General features: G+C 31.2%; 2 protein-coding genes and 1 non-coding gene across 5 annotated transcripts; 2 read left to right on the top strand and 1 right to left on the bottom strand.

The window, feature by feature from the left end:
* The first annotated feature begins 2220 nt into the window (after positions 1-2220).
* On the top strand, positions 2221-6415 carry LOC109813367 (sucrose-phosphatase 1). The gene is made up of 9 exons (XM_020377543.3): positions 2221-2389; positions 2688-2770; positions 3013-3312; positions 3635-3736; positions 3879-4073; positions 4168-4455; positions 5125-5311; positions 5967-6013; positions 6101-6415. Exons 2-9 carry the CDS (start codon positions 2711-2713, stop codon positions 6176-6178), a joined length of 1257 nt encoding a protein of 418 aa, XP_020233132.1. The 5' UTR covers positions 2221-2389; positions 2688-2710; the 3' UTR covers positions 6179-6415.
* Positions 6416-9445: 3030 nt separating this feature from the next.
* TRNAC-GCA (transfer RNA cysteine (anticodon GCA)) lies at positions 9446-9517 on the top strand. The gene has a single exon. It is a non-coding gene; the product is annotated as a tRNA-Cys (tRNA).
* Positions 9518-10323: 806 nt separating this feature from the next.
* LOC114916846 (putative phospholipid-transporting ATPase 4) lies at positions 10324-12850 on the bottom strand. 3 transcript variants are annotated; one of them, XR_014427661.1, is made up of 6 exons: positions 12710-12850; positions 12504-12629; positions 12206-12415; positions 11790-11907; positions 10828-10926; positions 10324-10640 (listed from the first exon to the last, which is right to left on the bottom strand). XR_014427661.1 is itself a non-coding variant. In XM_083059389.1 (5 exons), the coding sequence occupies exons 3-5, from the start codon at positions 11961-11963 to the stop codon at positions 10623-10625; spliced, it is 291 nt and encodes a 96-aa protein (XP_082915515.1). In that variant the 5' UTR covers positions 11964-11966; positions 12206-12415; positions 12504-12719; the 3' UTR covers positions 10324-10622. The 3 variants fall into 3 exon arrangements, 2 of the variants coding, with proteins under 2 accessions (XP_082915515.1, XP_082915514.1); XM_083059389.1 differs by having other exon boundaries at positions 11790-11966; positions 12504-12719; XM_083059388.1 differs by having other exon boundaries at positions 12504-12719.
* Positions 12851-13216: the final 366 nt, after the last annotated feature.

The raw sequence follows: 13216 nt of genomic DNA, 5'->3' as shown, positions 1-13216 counted from the left end.
GGATATTTCTTCTTCTTTTTCTTCTTCTCAGATTCTTGGCTTTTTAGAGTCAATCTTTAGGTGAGGGAAGCTAGAATGTAGATTGTTTAATTTCAGGAGAGTTTAGGAAGCTTTATGCATGGTGTTCTTTTGTTGAAATAGTTGAGTTGTTGGGTGCTTAAGTTGGTTTATGCTGTTTATATTGTGTAAGTTGACATGATAGTTGAATTTTAAATATATTGTATATTGCTGAAGTTGTTAAGTTGCATTAAGTTGATGTTGTAATGACTATAGTTGTTTAATTAAGTTGTTTGCATGTTGTTAAAATTATTAAAGTTGCATAGTTGTATAATTAAATAAGAAGTTGTCAAGTTGGTATATAATGTCTATTGTTGTAAGATATTTATTGCTGTAAAGTTGTTAAGATGCCTATTGTCGTAAATTTGTAAAGCTGCCTATTGTTGTAAAGTTGGAAAGTTGGGGACATATGGTGAAGATATATGTCCTATGTTGAGATACATAGTACTAAGGTGATAAGTTGAAAGTTGTTTTAAAGTTGAATCCCTTAGTACTGTATGGGCGACATGGAAGTAGTCGATCCATGTAATGGGTGAATGACCAATTTGAGTAAGGTATCTAGTTAGAGATGTAGTCTTTGACTAGGTACTAGAGGGTGCGTGATACTTGGAGGACAGTGGGTGGACTAACTCCATATGTGGATTGGTGATGCTAGCCAAGACTGTGGTAGGCTCATACCCAAAACCTTCTGTCCTTACAGTAGTACTGGACCTCCAAGTCTAAGTGGCACATCTGAGCAATCGCCTATTGTTGTCTATACCTAGTTCTCTTTGGAGTTCCTAATGTTGTTCTATACCTGACCTGGTTGAGATAGGTCAAATGTTGGATTCGGTAGGGTTTATGCCACCTAGACTGTTCAACCTCAGTTGTTGGAGATCTCCCAGTTGTATATGCGTGACGACGCATTAAATATTAAATTGTATATTGTTGTTGTTGTTGTATTAAAGTTGCTTCTAAGTTGTATGAATGAGTTGGGTTTTTATGTTGAATTGTATGGTCGTTTGTGATGATGATTGAATGAATGAGTAGTATAGTATTTTCCCTATACTTGTATGGTTGTTTATTGAACTCTAGCTTACCCTTCTATTTTCATGTGGATGGACTGTTATGATCATACTGTGTATGGGAGAAGATCAAGGCTAGATTGGAGCTGTTGGCTGAGTCCGCTGTTAGAAGTAGAATTTTTGGATCTTAGTATCAGAATTACCACCTTGAGTAACAGTTTTGTACTTGACCGACACTAGGAGATAATAGTTTTGGATAATTGTATAAATACCTAGTACTTAAAAATTTAATTATTCTTATATATTTTTCATATTTTTGTATTTATGAATTATCCAATTTTATTAATTATCTTAATTTACTATTTTTAGTGCGATTACATTTACGCGAAACGATTAAACAGAATTTATTATCTCTCTCATAAGTAGCGTCAAATTAAATTTAATCAAAACTAGTATATCTCTCTTCTTTCCGAGTTAAGTTTATTTCTCGAAAATATAAAACAATTCAATATTTAACATAAAGAGAAATAGAAAAAAAATATTATCATTATTCAGGCTAACTTCAAGATGGCGTATCTCCATGAATTTTTAAAATATAAAATAAAAATGGATTATTAATAATTAAAAAATAAAAAAGTAATTTTTTAAAAATATAGATAATTTTTAATTAATTGTAAGAGTGATTTTGAATGGTTTTAAAAAGTAAAAACAAAAATTAAATAAAAAAAGTGAAATAAAAAGCAGTTTAAACAGTAGTTACATGGATAAAATTGTCAAAAATAATGTGAGCATTTATTATTTTTTATTGGAACTCAAATACTTTGGATCTTTATATTTATTTAAAGATATTTAAAAATTATGAATATTTATTAAATTAAATGATATTATATCTAATTTTTAAATTTTAAGAATTTAAACTCGAGTTTTAGATTTGTAAAGATAGTTATCATTAAAAAAACTACTTCAAAGATTAATATGTATTCAAATAATTAATTGCTATGTAATTAATTTTTATAATAATTAGTTAAAACGTTATTATTTTTTTTACTTCTTTAATATTAATTTCTATCAATTACAATAAAAAAAATAAAATAAAATAAAATAAAGAAAAAAAACAAATGGCATCTCGTGATGAGAATCAGAATAAGCGGATCCAACTGTTGCTTCTGTTATATTCTCTCATCATCACTCACTGCAACTGCAATCCCTTCATCATCGCTTCTTCTTCTTCTTCTTCTTCTTCCTTCATCACCCAACATTTTTATTATTATTATTTTTAATTTTTGTATTAAATATCCATTTCACAATCTCACTTCATTCTATTACAGGTAAATATTTCTCCTCCTTCCTTTTCTTCTTTTCTCACAACCAAGTGTTTTCCATTTCAACATAAGCTTAATTCTAGGTGATTATTTTTATGTTTGTTATAGTTCTCACTAAATGAAACTATGAGATAGATATATAACCATCATCATCATCAAAATTTGAGTTCATGCACACAATCACATGCATAGTCACTTATTAGAGTACCATTTTGATTTATTTGTGGATTTCTGTTCAGGAATGTACTTTACAAAATTTTCATGCAGTAAATTTTGCATTTTGGGGTTTAATTTCTATCTGTAGGATCGAATTGAGGATTGTACAGCATGGATCGACTACAATCTTCTGCTCGGCTCATGATTGTTTCGGATCTCGATCACACAATGGTATGTCTGAATGTTTCTGCAAATGCCCATCTTATTATTATTCAAGGTTTTTAATTGTAGTCGTGATTTTGTTGTGAAATTGTGAAAAAAAAATGTGGCTGATGTGGTCACAATTGCGGTCAATGACACTTCCAAAATCTTGATGTTGTGGTTGAAATTGTAGTCATGGACTGTTATTTAAAACTTGTTATTGTTTATTGTTGGTGGTTGTGATTTGAATGGTTGATGTGTATTGGTTGCAGGTTGATCATCATGACCCTGAAAATAGTTCCCTTTTCAGGTTCAATGCCCTTTGGGAGGCCCATTATCGCCAAGATTCTCTGCTGGTGTTTTCCACTGGGAGGTCACCTACACTCTACAAACAACTGAGGAAGGAAAAACCCATGATAACTCCTGATATAGCCATTATGTCTGTGGGGACTGAGATTACTTATGGTAAGTCAATGGTGCCTGATGATGGATGGGTTCAGTTCTTGAACCAGAAATGGAACAAGGACATAGTCATTGAGGAAACAAGCAAGTTTCCCGAACTTAAGCGTCAGGTATGATTTAAAGGTAGTGATGGAATGATGATGATCTCAATGATTTGTTTCTAGATTGTTTCTTCGGTTCGGGTGTATAGTGTGTTTTGTTTGGTTCTTTATAATTCTTTTGAGGCAGCATCTTAAAATTAAGGAAACAAGCAAGTTTCTCAAACTTAAGCATCAGGTATGATTTATAGGTGGTGATGGCTTGATGATGATCTCAATGATTTGTTTCTAGATTGTTTCTTTCACTCGGGTGTATACTGTGTTTTGTTAGGTTCTTTGATAGTTCTTTTGAGGTAGCATCTGAAAATGGTTTGATTCATAATTGATGGTTCAGGCAGAAACAGAACAACGGCCGCACAAGGTTAGCTTTTATGTTGAGAAAGAAAAGGCTAAGCATGTGACAGAGGCTCTTTCCAAGGTTTTGGCGGGGCGTGGGGTAAGCTATAATGCATTTCTATTCATTGCTTTTGTCACGTAGAATTTTATGTGAAGTTTGAGTATATAAATTGGACTTTTTACTTTTTATTTTGCATGTTTAATATTGTATATAGTTTCATAACATTGTAATTTTTGGCCAGTTGGATGTTAAGATAATATATAGCGGAGGAATTGATTTGGATGTATTACCAAAAGGTGCTGGCAAAGGTCAAGCTCTTGCCTATCTGCTCAAAAAGTTTGAGACTGAGGGAAAGAAACCTACTAATACTCTTGTTTGTGGTGATTCTGGAAATGATGCCGAGCTGTTCAGCATTCCAGGAGTTTATGGAGTCATGGTTGGTGGTTTAACTTGTTTATTGCCATATTTTTCCTTGTTAATAAAAAATTGAGACTGTCTTGCACATAGCATTTGTTGTGTTCATTGTGCAGGTAAGCAATGCCCAAGAGGAATTGTTGCAGTGGCATGCAGAAAATGCAAAAGATAACCCCAAGATTCTTCATGCCTCAGAGCGTTGTGCATCTGGGATAATACAAGCCATAGGTCATTTTAAGTTAGGCCGAAACCTGTCCCCAAGAGATGTTACAGACATTGAAAACGATGTTGAAAATTTATCTCCAGGTGTTGAAATAGTGAACTTTAGTTTGTTGATTGAAAAGTGGAGGCGTGCAGAAGTTGAGAACTCTGAGATGTTTATTGCTGGTGTAAAGGCAACCAGTGTATGTCTGATATCCTTATCTCTACAGATTACCTGTTATGTTTTCTATTTGTGTTTGTAGACTACTGTGTATTTGAAACATTATCCAAATTAACTCCATTTTACCAAATCATTTTTTTTCTTCTCATGAAGTGAATATTCTTATTCTTCTCATCATTAATTATCATTATCAATCTGTCCATTGTGTTTACATGTCTGAAGTATTTTGGTACAATGTTCACTTTTCTTTTGTATAATTTTCTATTTTGATTTTCCCTTTTCTAAGGGAATGTTGAAGAATGTCTTATTTTGGCATATATTTTTCTTTTCTAGCATATCTTTCATCAATATTTAGTGTGTCTTTTTATACAGACAGCAACTTTTATCATTAGCATATGTTATATATTCCACATCTCCAACCATTTCAACAACTTGAAATAAGACATTTCCATGGTTGATTTCCAGGAAAGTCTATTATAAGTTTCTGGAAAAGCTTCTTTCTTTCACTTTCTCTCTCACCTTCCCGCCATAATTATTTGGATCTTCTCTTTCTTGTCTTCCTGTTTCTTAATCTACCAGTGTTTAATTTTTCTTATGACTCGTTTGGTCATGACTTTTTTCATCGTCAAGTCTTTATGTAGGAGTTTTCTTTTATAGAAGTATGTAAATTGTTCTTTCTTTTTGCATACAGCTGCCGTCTGGTGTTTTTATTCATCCTTCTGGTGCTGACTATATTATGAAGGATTATGTGAATGTTTTGAGAAAGGTGTATGGTGACAAACAGGGAAAACAGTTTAGGACTCTGGTGGATAATGTTTTGGCTACACAGTTAGATTCAGATACATGGCTGATAAAGTTTGACAAGTGGGAGTTATCAGGTATGACTTCGTAATGTTTGAATTACTTTTTGTTGTATATGTTCCTTGATATCTCTCAAAATTAGCAATTATATATGTTTGAAAATTACCTTAATTGTGGTCATCCTCGTTCCACCTTGATTGTAGCCTCTTTAGGATGCCTAAATTGCAGCATCGAGGGGATGCGTTTAGTCCCATCGACTAAACATAAGACTTAAGAAATGTTTATAAAGCTTTAACATTCCTTATTTTACAAGTTGATTTTTTTGGAATTAAACAAGGCCCTAATAGTTTATTTTTTTGGAATTGAATTCGGCCCTAATATGATATCAAAGTCTATCTTAGATCCTTGTTGCGCCACTTGCATTGCCACACTCCAAGTCCTAACTGGGCATGAGGAGATGTATTGAAAAGCTATTTTAATTGTTATCACCTTTATCCCGCCTTAATTGCGACCTCTTTAGAATGCCTTAAAGGGAGCATGAGGGGTGCGTTTAGTTCCATATCGACTAAAGGGCTAAGTAATGCTTATAAAATTAACAATCTTCACCCTGAGTCTAAATTCTGAAAGTATATCTTGTTGGTATGTTGGGATTATTTTTATGAATAATCTATCTGCTGGAAGTTGTGGTAGGACATTACCTTTTTACCTAATGCTAATTTGGAAACATTTCAGGTGAAGAGAGGCAGGGTTGTGTTGTCACTGCCGTACTAGGCAAAAAGGTAAGTATGTTGTAAATTGTAATGCATCAACTATTTTTCATATCTTGTCTATAATTTTTGCTGAGAAGAATGAAATCTGAGTTTCAGGATTCGGATTGGTTCACTTGGATGCATGTGCACGAGACCTGGTTGGAACACTCAGGGCAAGGTGAATGGTTACTTTAGTTGGCTCCTACAAATATCCATGTTCCCGAGCGTCTTATGATACCTTTTGCAATAAATGTAATGTAATCAATCCAATGACATACTAATACTACACCTGAGTTTTTTAAAGACCTTCCATCATGTGAAGGTGTCTCATATCATATGTATTTGAATTTTTTTGTAAATCTTTTCTGTTTGCATAGCTCTCATGAGAATCAAATTTTAACATTTTGGCTTCAATTATAGGTCATTTGAATATGTGGTTGTATATGGTTTTTATTCCTTTTCCCTCTCCTTTCTGCTGAGCTGAGCGGTAACTTGCATAACTAATAGAATAGAAAAAAATAAAATACTTTCTTGCAATGGAGTTAGAATAATTGTGTGTTCTGTAAGTTTTTATATTAAAATTCTTTAAAACAATGGTAGAATCTGCAGTGCTATTCTGGCTTTTACTTTCGTGTTTGTCTTTGCTTGAAGCTCCCAAATGCCAAGTGTATAACTAAGAGTTTTTATTTATTTATTTTTTATTTTCCACTATTGTTTTAAAACTTAGTCTTAGACTAATCTGGTTTGTTCAGAGATAAATAAAATCAGAGGTAAATAAAATCTGGTCAAAGATTATTTTTGTCTTGAACCCAAGTTTAAAAGTACTTTTTGCTTGCATCCAAACATATATTAATTGTTTTTATATTATTTTTTTCTTCATTTTATCTTAAATTTTAACTACCTATAAGTTATTTATAAGTAAATTTTACTTAAAAAATTCTATTCAATGCCGAAAATACTTGCTAGTGACATATGAACGTAGGTCATGAATATATATAAGACTGAATAAGATGTCAAAACATTAGAGCGGGAGAAAATAAACAAAAGCAATGTTGAACGGATAAAATAGAAGGATTTTATAAGAAAGGAGAAAAGATTGGGAGCATTGAATTATAATATTTAAAATATGAGAAATTAAATGAGAATGTTGTGATGTTTAAATAAACCAAAAGTATATGATTCTACCATGGATAACTGCAATTTTCTCTCTCCAGCCTCTACTGCAATATTAATAGCCTTGAGATATATTTAATGACTCAAATTTAATCTTATAATTAATGTAACTTTTTAAATGATTAAATTTGAACTATTAAATATATTTAATGGTTATTAATATTGTAGGAGAGAGGCTGAAGAGAGAAAATTGCAGGAGAGGATCCAAATTTAGATAAAACATGTCCACTTGGGACCAAGAAGCCTGGGAATGTGACCAGCCCAATAACTGAAGGCCCAAATGAGATAAACTATGGAAATTGCTAGAAGAGAATGATTATTTTGAAGTTGACTAATTTTCATCTTTTTGTTCATTATCAAGAAGTATTATTCGTTAAGAATGAGATAAACTTCTTAAAATATTTGACATATATCAAATAGATAAACATTTTTTTTCAATTTAATTTTTTTTTGTATTTTCAAGGGTCAGAATTCAATTTCTGACTTTATAATTAAGTAATATAAGTTTCTCGACATTTGCACTAATCTAAGTTAATTGATTGATTTTGATCTAAATATGAATATTAAATTTATATATTAAAAAGGTTTCTACATTATTATTATTATAGTAGTGACAACATATTTAAGTATAATGATAAACATATTTATAATTTTATAAAATAACTTGTATTGCAAATCGGTTATTTAAATATAAACTAAGGTAATGGAGTATTAGATGTTTTAATTATAATATAAATTACAGAACACATTTTTATTAATGAAAGCTAATAATATATTATATTAAGCACATAAATAGTGAAGGTGTCCCAACCTCAAATTTGTTGTATTGTTAGGGTTACTACTTCTAAAAGATTATTCTTAAAAGGTGTCTAGGTAAATTAAAGAAGCAGTTTGCTTTTGATTTTGGTTCCTAAAAACAACTACTGCTAATTAGTAATTAGATTCTTATAAAAACTAGTACTTAAAATTAAGAACCAACCTAAGAATCATGCATTAGAAAGGACCGTGTAGATAAATTGGGAGGCATAAGACTAAATATTTAATAAATATCAATTGTATATTAACTCTTTAGTTTGGGTTATAAAATCAGTTATTAATATTTCTTATATTAATCTTCTAACATTTTTCTTTAAGTTTTGACAATCGGAAGCATATCTTTTATTTGATACTTTGTATTACTAAAATTATATAAAGTATAAGAATAAAAATAATAAATAATAATAAAAAATCATTATTACAAATTAAGGAAATAAGAGGAAATTTGAAAACGGAAATAATTATGCATTAATATTATCTATAACAATAATTTAATATGAATTATTTACTTTGAAAATTTTATTTTAAGGCTTTAAAAGAATACCAAGATGAGAAGAGACGAAAAAAAAAAGAGAAAAATTAGGATGAATAAAAAATGCATAAAAATATTAAATTTTATGTGTGAAATAGATGTTAGTTTTTTTTTTTGTTTTTTTTTTCATTTAGTAACTAACTAGTATTTTAGCTTGTATAATATACATACAACATATTATATATAATTAAAATTTATAATAATTTATATATAAATAAATAGTATATTTAAATATAAAATTATATTTAATTGTATAAGTAGATATTTTTAAACATATAAATCATATTTTAAATTTATGATAAGTAATTTATATTATAGAAAAAATTTATTCTTATTAATTAATAATTTCTTTTAAAATATTACTATTTAATTTATAAATAATTGATAAATAAAAATTAAATTAAATAAAAATTTAAAACGATTCCAACAACTCCAAAAAAAAAAGACACTCTATTGTAAAATAGCGATTCGTCTCTTATATATTAGATTGATTATTACTATTGAAAATAGTTCAAACTCATCTTTTTTATTTTTATTATTTTTATTTTTATTTTTTTTTCGTCCCTGAAGTATCTATGAATCCCTGGCTTTGCTTAAACGTGGATCAACCCCTACCGCTGAACCACACACTTAGGGTTACTCATCTTTTTTATTTTAATGATTATATGTTATTATTTTACTATTCTTAAAATAGATCTTAATAGCTAACATATATGTAATTAGATAGCTTTATCCAATTATCCTTTTATAAAATTAAAAGTCCATTTCAAATCTTAATATACAAATACTTTCTAATGTCATTAACTATTGGAATTGAATAAGTAAAAGTATGTAGCAAGCTCGTCTATTATTCAAGAATGAATATAAAAGAATATTTAAATTTATTTCTAACCACTTACATGTATTGGTATTTACTTTAATGGGAAGGTTAATATCAAACAGGGTCCATAGCTCAGTGGTAGAGCATTTGACTGCAGATCAAGAGGTCACCGGTTCGAACCCGGTTGGGCCCTTTTTATTTATTTATTTTTATTTCCTTTTAATTAATTTATTTTTATTTCCTTTTAATTTATTTAGTTATGTTTATTTCCATTTAATTTATTTAGTTATGTTTATTTCCTTTTAATTTATTTAGTTATGTTTATTTCCTTTTAATTTATTTAGTTATTTTTATTTCTTTTTAATTTATTTAGCTAACCACGCCTTTTGTTCACAACGTGGATTGCTTGCAGTATTAATTTTTGACATGCCTCTATAAATATTCTAAATTACTCTTACCTCCGATTAATGCTACTTACTATAATTAGTTTTATTATTTTTGTCTTATATTTTTAAATAAAAAGTATAGAATGTTTCTTTTCTACTAATTATTAAATAAATTTTATGTTTTATGAAAACAAAGTTTAAATTTAAAATATCATACTAGAATTTTTTCTATTACCTAAGGATTTTCCTAGGAATTTTTCATTAAAATTTGTAGGAAATAAGTTTTCTACGAATTTTTCTACAAATTTATTTTCGCAGCTAATACCTTCGTGGATAATTGTTTCTTGCCAATTTTAAAATTCGTAAAAAAAATTCTTATGATTTTTGCTATAAAAAAAACCTATAGAAAACTTTCTTGCAAAAAAAAATGGCAGCAAACTTTCTTGTGGAAAAAAAATTCTTAGAAAATTTGCAAAAATTATTCTACAAATTTTAAAATCCACAAAATTTTTGCAAGAAATTTTTCACGAAATTTAAAATTTGCAAGTAAATTTCTTGCAAAATTAAAATTTCCCAAGTAAATTTTCTGCAAAATTTCAAATTCGCAAGTAAATTTCCTAGGAAAAATCGCAGGTAATTTTTTATAATTTTTTTAATATTATGATGCCCTGCAAGTTCATAATTCTTATAATGTTCACGTATGATACTTTACTGTAAAGGAGAAGTCGGCCTATGTAACAATGAACGTTCCAGACCTTGATTTTCACAATTTTGACTTGGATAGAACTGAAAATTCCTTTGCAGAGGACCAGGTCTGGGCTGCTTACGATGATGATGATGGAATGCCCCGCTATTATGCTAGAATTCACAAGGTGGTTTCAACAAAGCCATTTAAAATGAGGATCAGTTGGCTTAACTCTCGAAGCATATCTGGCATGCATAACAGATCACTTTAGAAGGAAAATATATGAATCCATTTATAACAAAAACAGAATGCAAAAAATATTACATTCATTTCCATTCATGCACAGGAAAACAATGAACAAGACATCAAAGGCATTCAAGATATGAGAATAATGATCAAGATTCAAGATGAATATATCAATTACTGAATTACCATTTGTGCAATTCTCTTGTAACACCAGTGTCCATGGACTACCAGAAGCCGCTCCAAAAACCGGAATTGGGCAATAGCAAAGTCACTAGCCATTACTGCCTGAAAAGAACTTGCAAGCTTGAGTTCCACAAATGTTACAGGCTTCCAAACAGAAAAAAAAACACACGTTTTTTTTTCCTGATCTTAACAATTATAGTAACGACTGTTCTAGGCCAATTGTAGATTTTAACTAAATTATTCTTCACAATTGATAATGTAAACATGAACTGGAATCAGCAAGTTTGTCATTTTACATTTCACATGAATGGGAAGCATACAAATTTGTTGATCAAAATATTGATCAGCTGACATTTTCTATATAGCCCATTAGCCCATATTCATAGTAGAAAACCATAAATTCATTCCAAACTCCAAAGAAGCTAGCAGACATTTTATTTGACCAATAATAATCACCGTAAAAAATTAATAACATTAACTAGCATGAATTCTTAACGCTCAGGGAATGAACAGCAGATAGTTTGGAAAACAGTGTTGTGGACACAGAAATTTTAGCTTTTCAATATCATCAAAAATAAGTAAATTCAGACTGTGTTCATCATCTGGTCCTGTCTATTATCAATAAAAGAATTTAAGAAAATACAAGGAAGCTAGATAAGTTCCATGCAAAGCAAGAAGCTTCGCCCTTGGTCAGCTCTGACAACTATGAAGTTACCAAAAAGGCTTGACAAGAAATATGCTCCAGAGTTCAACTTGAAAGAACAATGTCTAAACACAAACAAACATGACAGGTTCCCCATTATCCCTAGCCCCAGTCATTTCTTAAAGGTATACAAAAATTTTATTTGTATTTTAAAAATAAAGCATATAGTGTTGCAACTAGCAAAAATATATTTTATAGAATACATCATATGCAGATATAATTATGTATTACATCATTATGCAGAAAAGAGCTATACACTAACCTGCATACCTTCAACCCCACTGATTCCAACACCAATGTCAGCTTCTTGAATCATGCCAACATCATTTGCACCATCACCTATGGCTAAAGTGGTCTTCCCAGTTCCTTCCTTCACTAACCTTGTTACCCGATTCCAATAAAGCAACAAAGCAGTACACATTTTATATATGCTCATACACTTGACAATTGATATAGAGACAGAGATTAAATTAGGAAATTCTACCGATAGAAGCCTTTAAATAATTACAATGCACAACATAACTCTTGGATCCATACTTAATCTTTCCCATATAACATCAACATAGAGCTATGAGTGTAATTGTCTACGTTTTTCACTCCAATAATTGTGAGTAGCATCATTTATAGTGAATTAGTGATCAGTTATTGAAATGCAGTATAGAGGGAAAAATGTCCTACCAATGCTTTTTGCTTTGGAGACACACGACATCAAATAACAGATGCACAATCAACAGCCAATCCCAAAAATTGGTGCTTGACATCATCTTCTAAGGCATATGTTAGAGTTTTCCCATCAATAATTAGTGCAAACGCTGCATGTGGATCTTTTTCCAGCTTTATCATTTGTGTGGCATTGGTGATTTGATTCAAGATGCTGCCTTTAATGACCTGAGGGGTTACAAGAGCTAGGCCTAATATCAGACGAAAGTCATGTCTATTAGTAAATTAATCTACTCTATCTCAATGAAAAAAATACCTCTTTCCCATCATTAATTGCTGGATCATTAACCAATGATCTTTAATTGAGTTGAGTAAACATCTGCTTTTACATTTTTCAGATTACAAGCATTGTCTTCTATCTCATTGAGTTGGTACTTCAAATCTACATTCAAAAGCACACAAAAAATAAAATGTTGTGCGGTGAGAAAAATTAGGAAAAGAAGAGAAAACAAAAACCCTAACAGATGTTATGCGGAACGAGAAAAGAAAATGTTCTGCAAGTGGGACTCCAATAAGCTTCCAATGTAATAGAACTGGTTAAGATCGTATTTCCTCAGAACGCGAATCAGGTTCTCCGTCACGAAAATGGTGTCGTCGTCGCCCATCACGAACCACCGCACGTCCTTCAGCCCCAGCCGCAGCGTCTCTGACACGATTCGCGAGATCCTGATCGCCGACCGGTGCCCCTGCCGGTTCGTGTACTTGAACCTGGCGGTATCGCCGGAGATTCTCATCGGCGGGAGAGAGTCCTCGTCGGGCTCCGGCGTCATGTTATGGTCGAGCCAGACGACGCCGCGCATCTCCCTAGGTCTGTACCAGAGTTTGATGTAGTTCTTGCGCTGGTTCCAGAGCTTGGCGGAGGCGGCGATGCCGAAGACGACGTGGAGGAGGGAGGTGCGGTCCTCGGGGTTGGTTTGGCGGGACTGGCGGCAGAGGAGGGCGGAGGCGGAGGCGGAGGCATTGACGGAG

This window comes from Cajanus cajan, chromosome 7 (assembly GCF_000230855.2).
Source record: "Cajanus cajan strain Asha chromosome 7, NIPB_CcT2T_4, whole genome shotgun sequence".
NCBI classification, from domain to species: domain Eukaryota; kingdom Viridiplantae; phylum Streptophyta; class Magnoliopsida; order Fabales; family Fabaceae; genus Cajanus; species Cajanus cajan.
The sequence above is the reverse complement of the archived record's forward strand: the minus strand, read 5'-3'. Positions and strand labels throughout refer to the sequence as shown.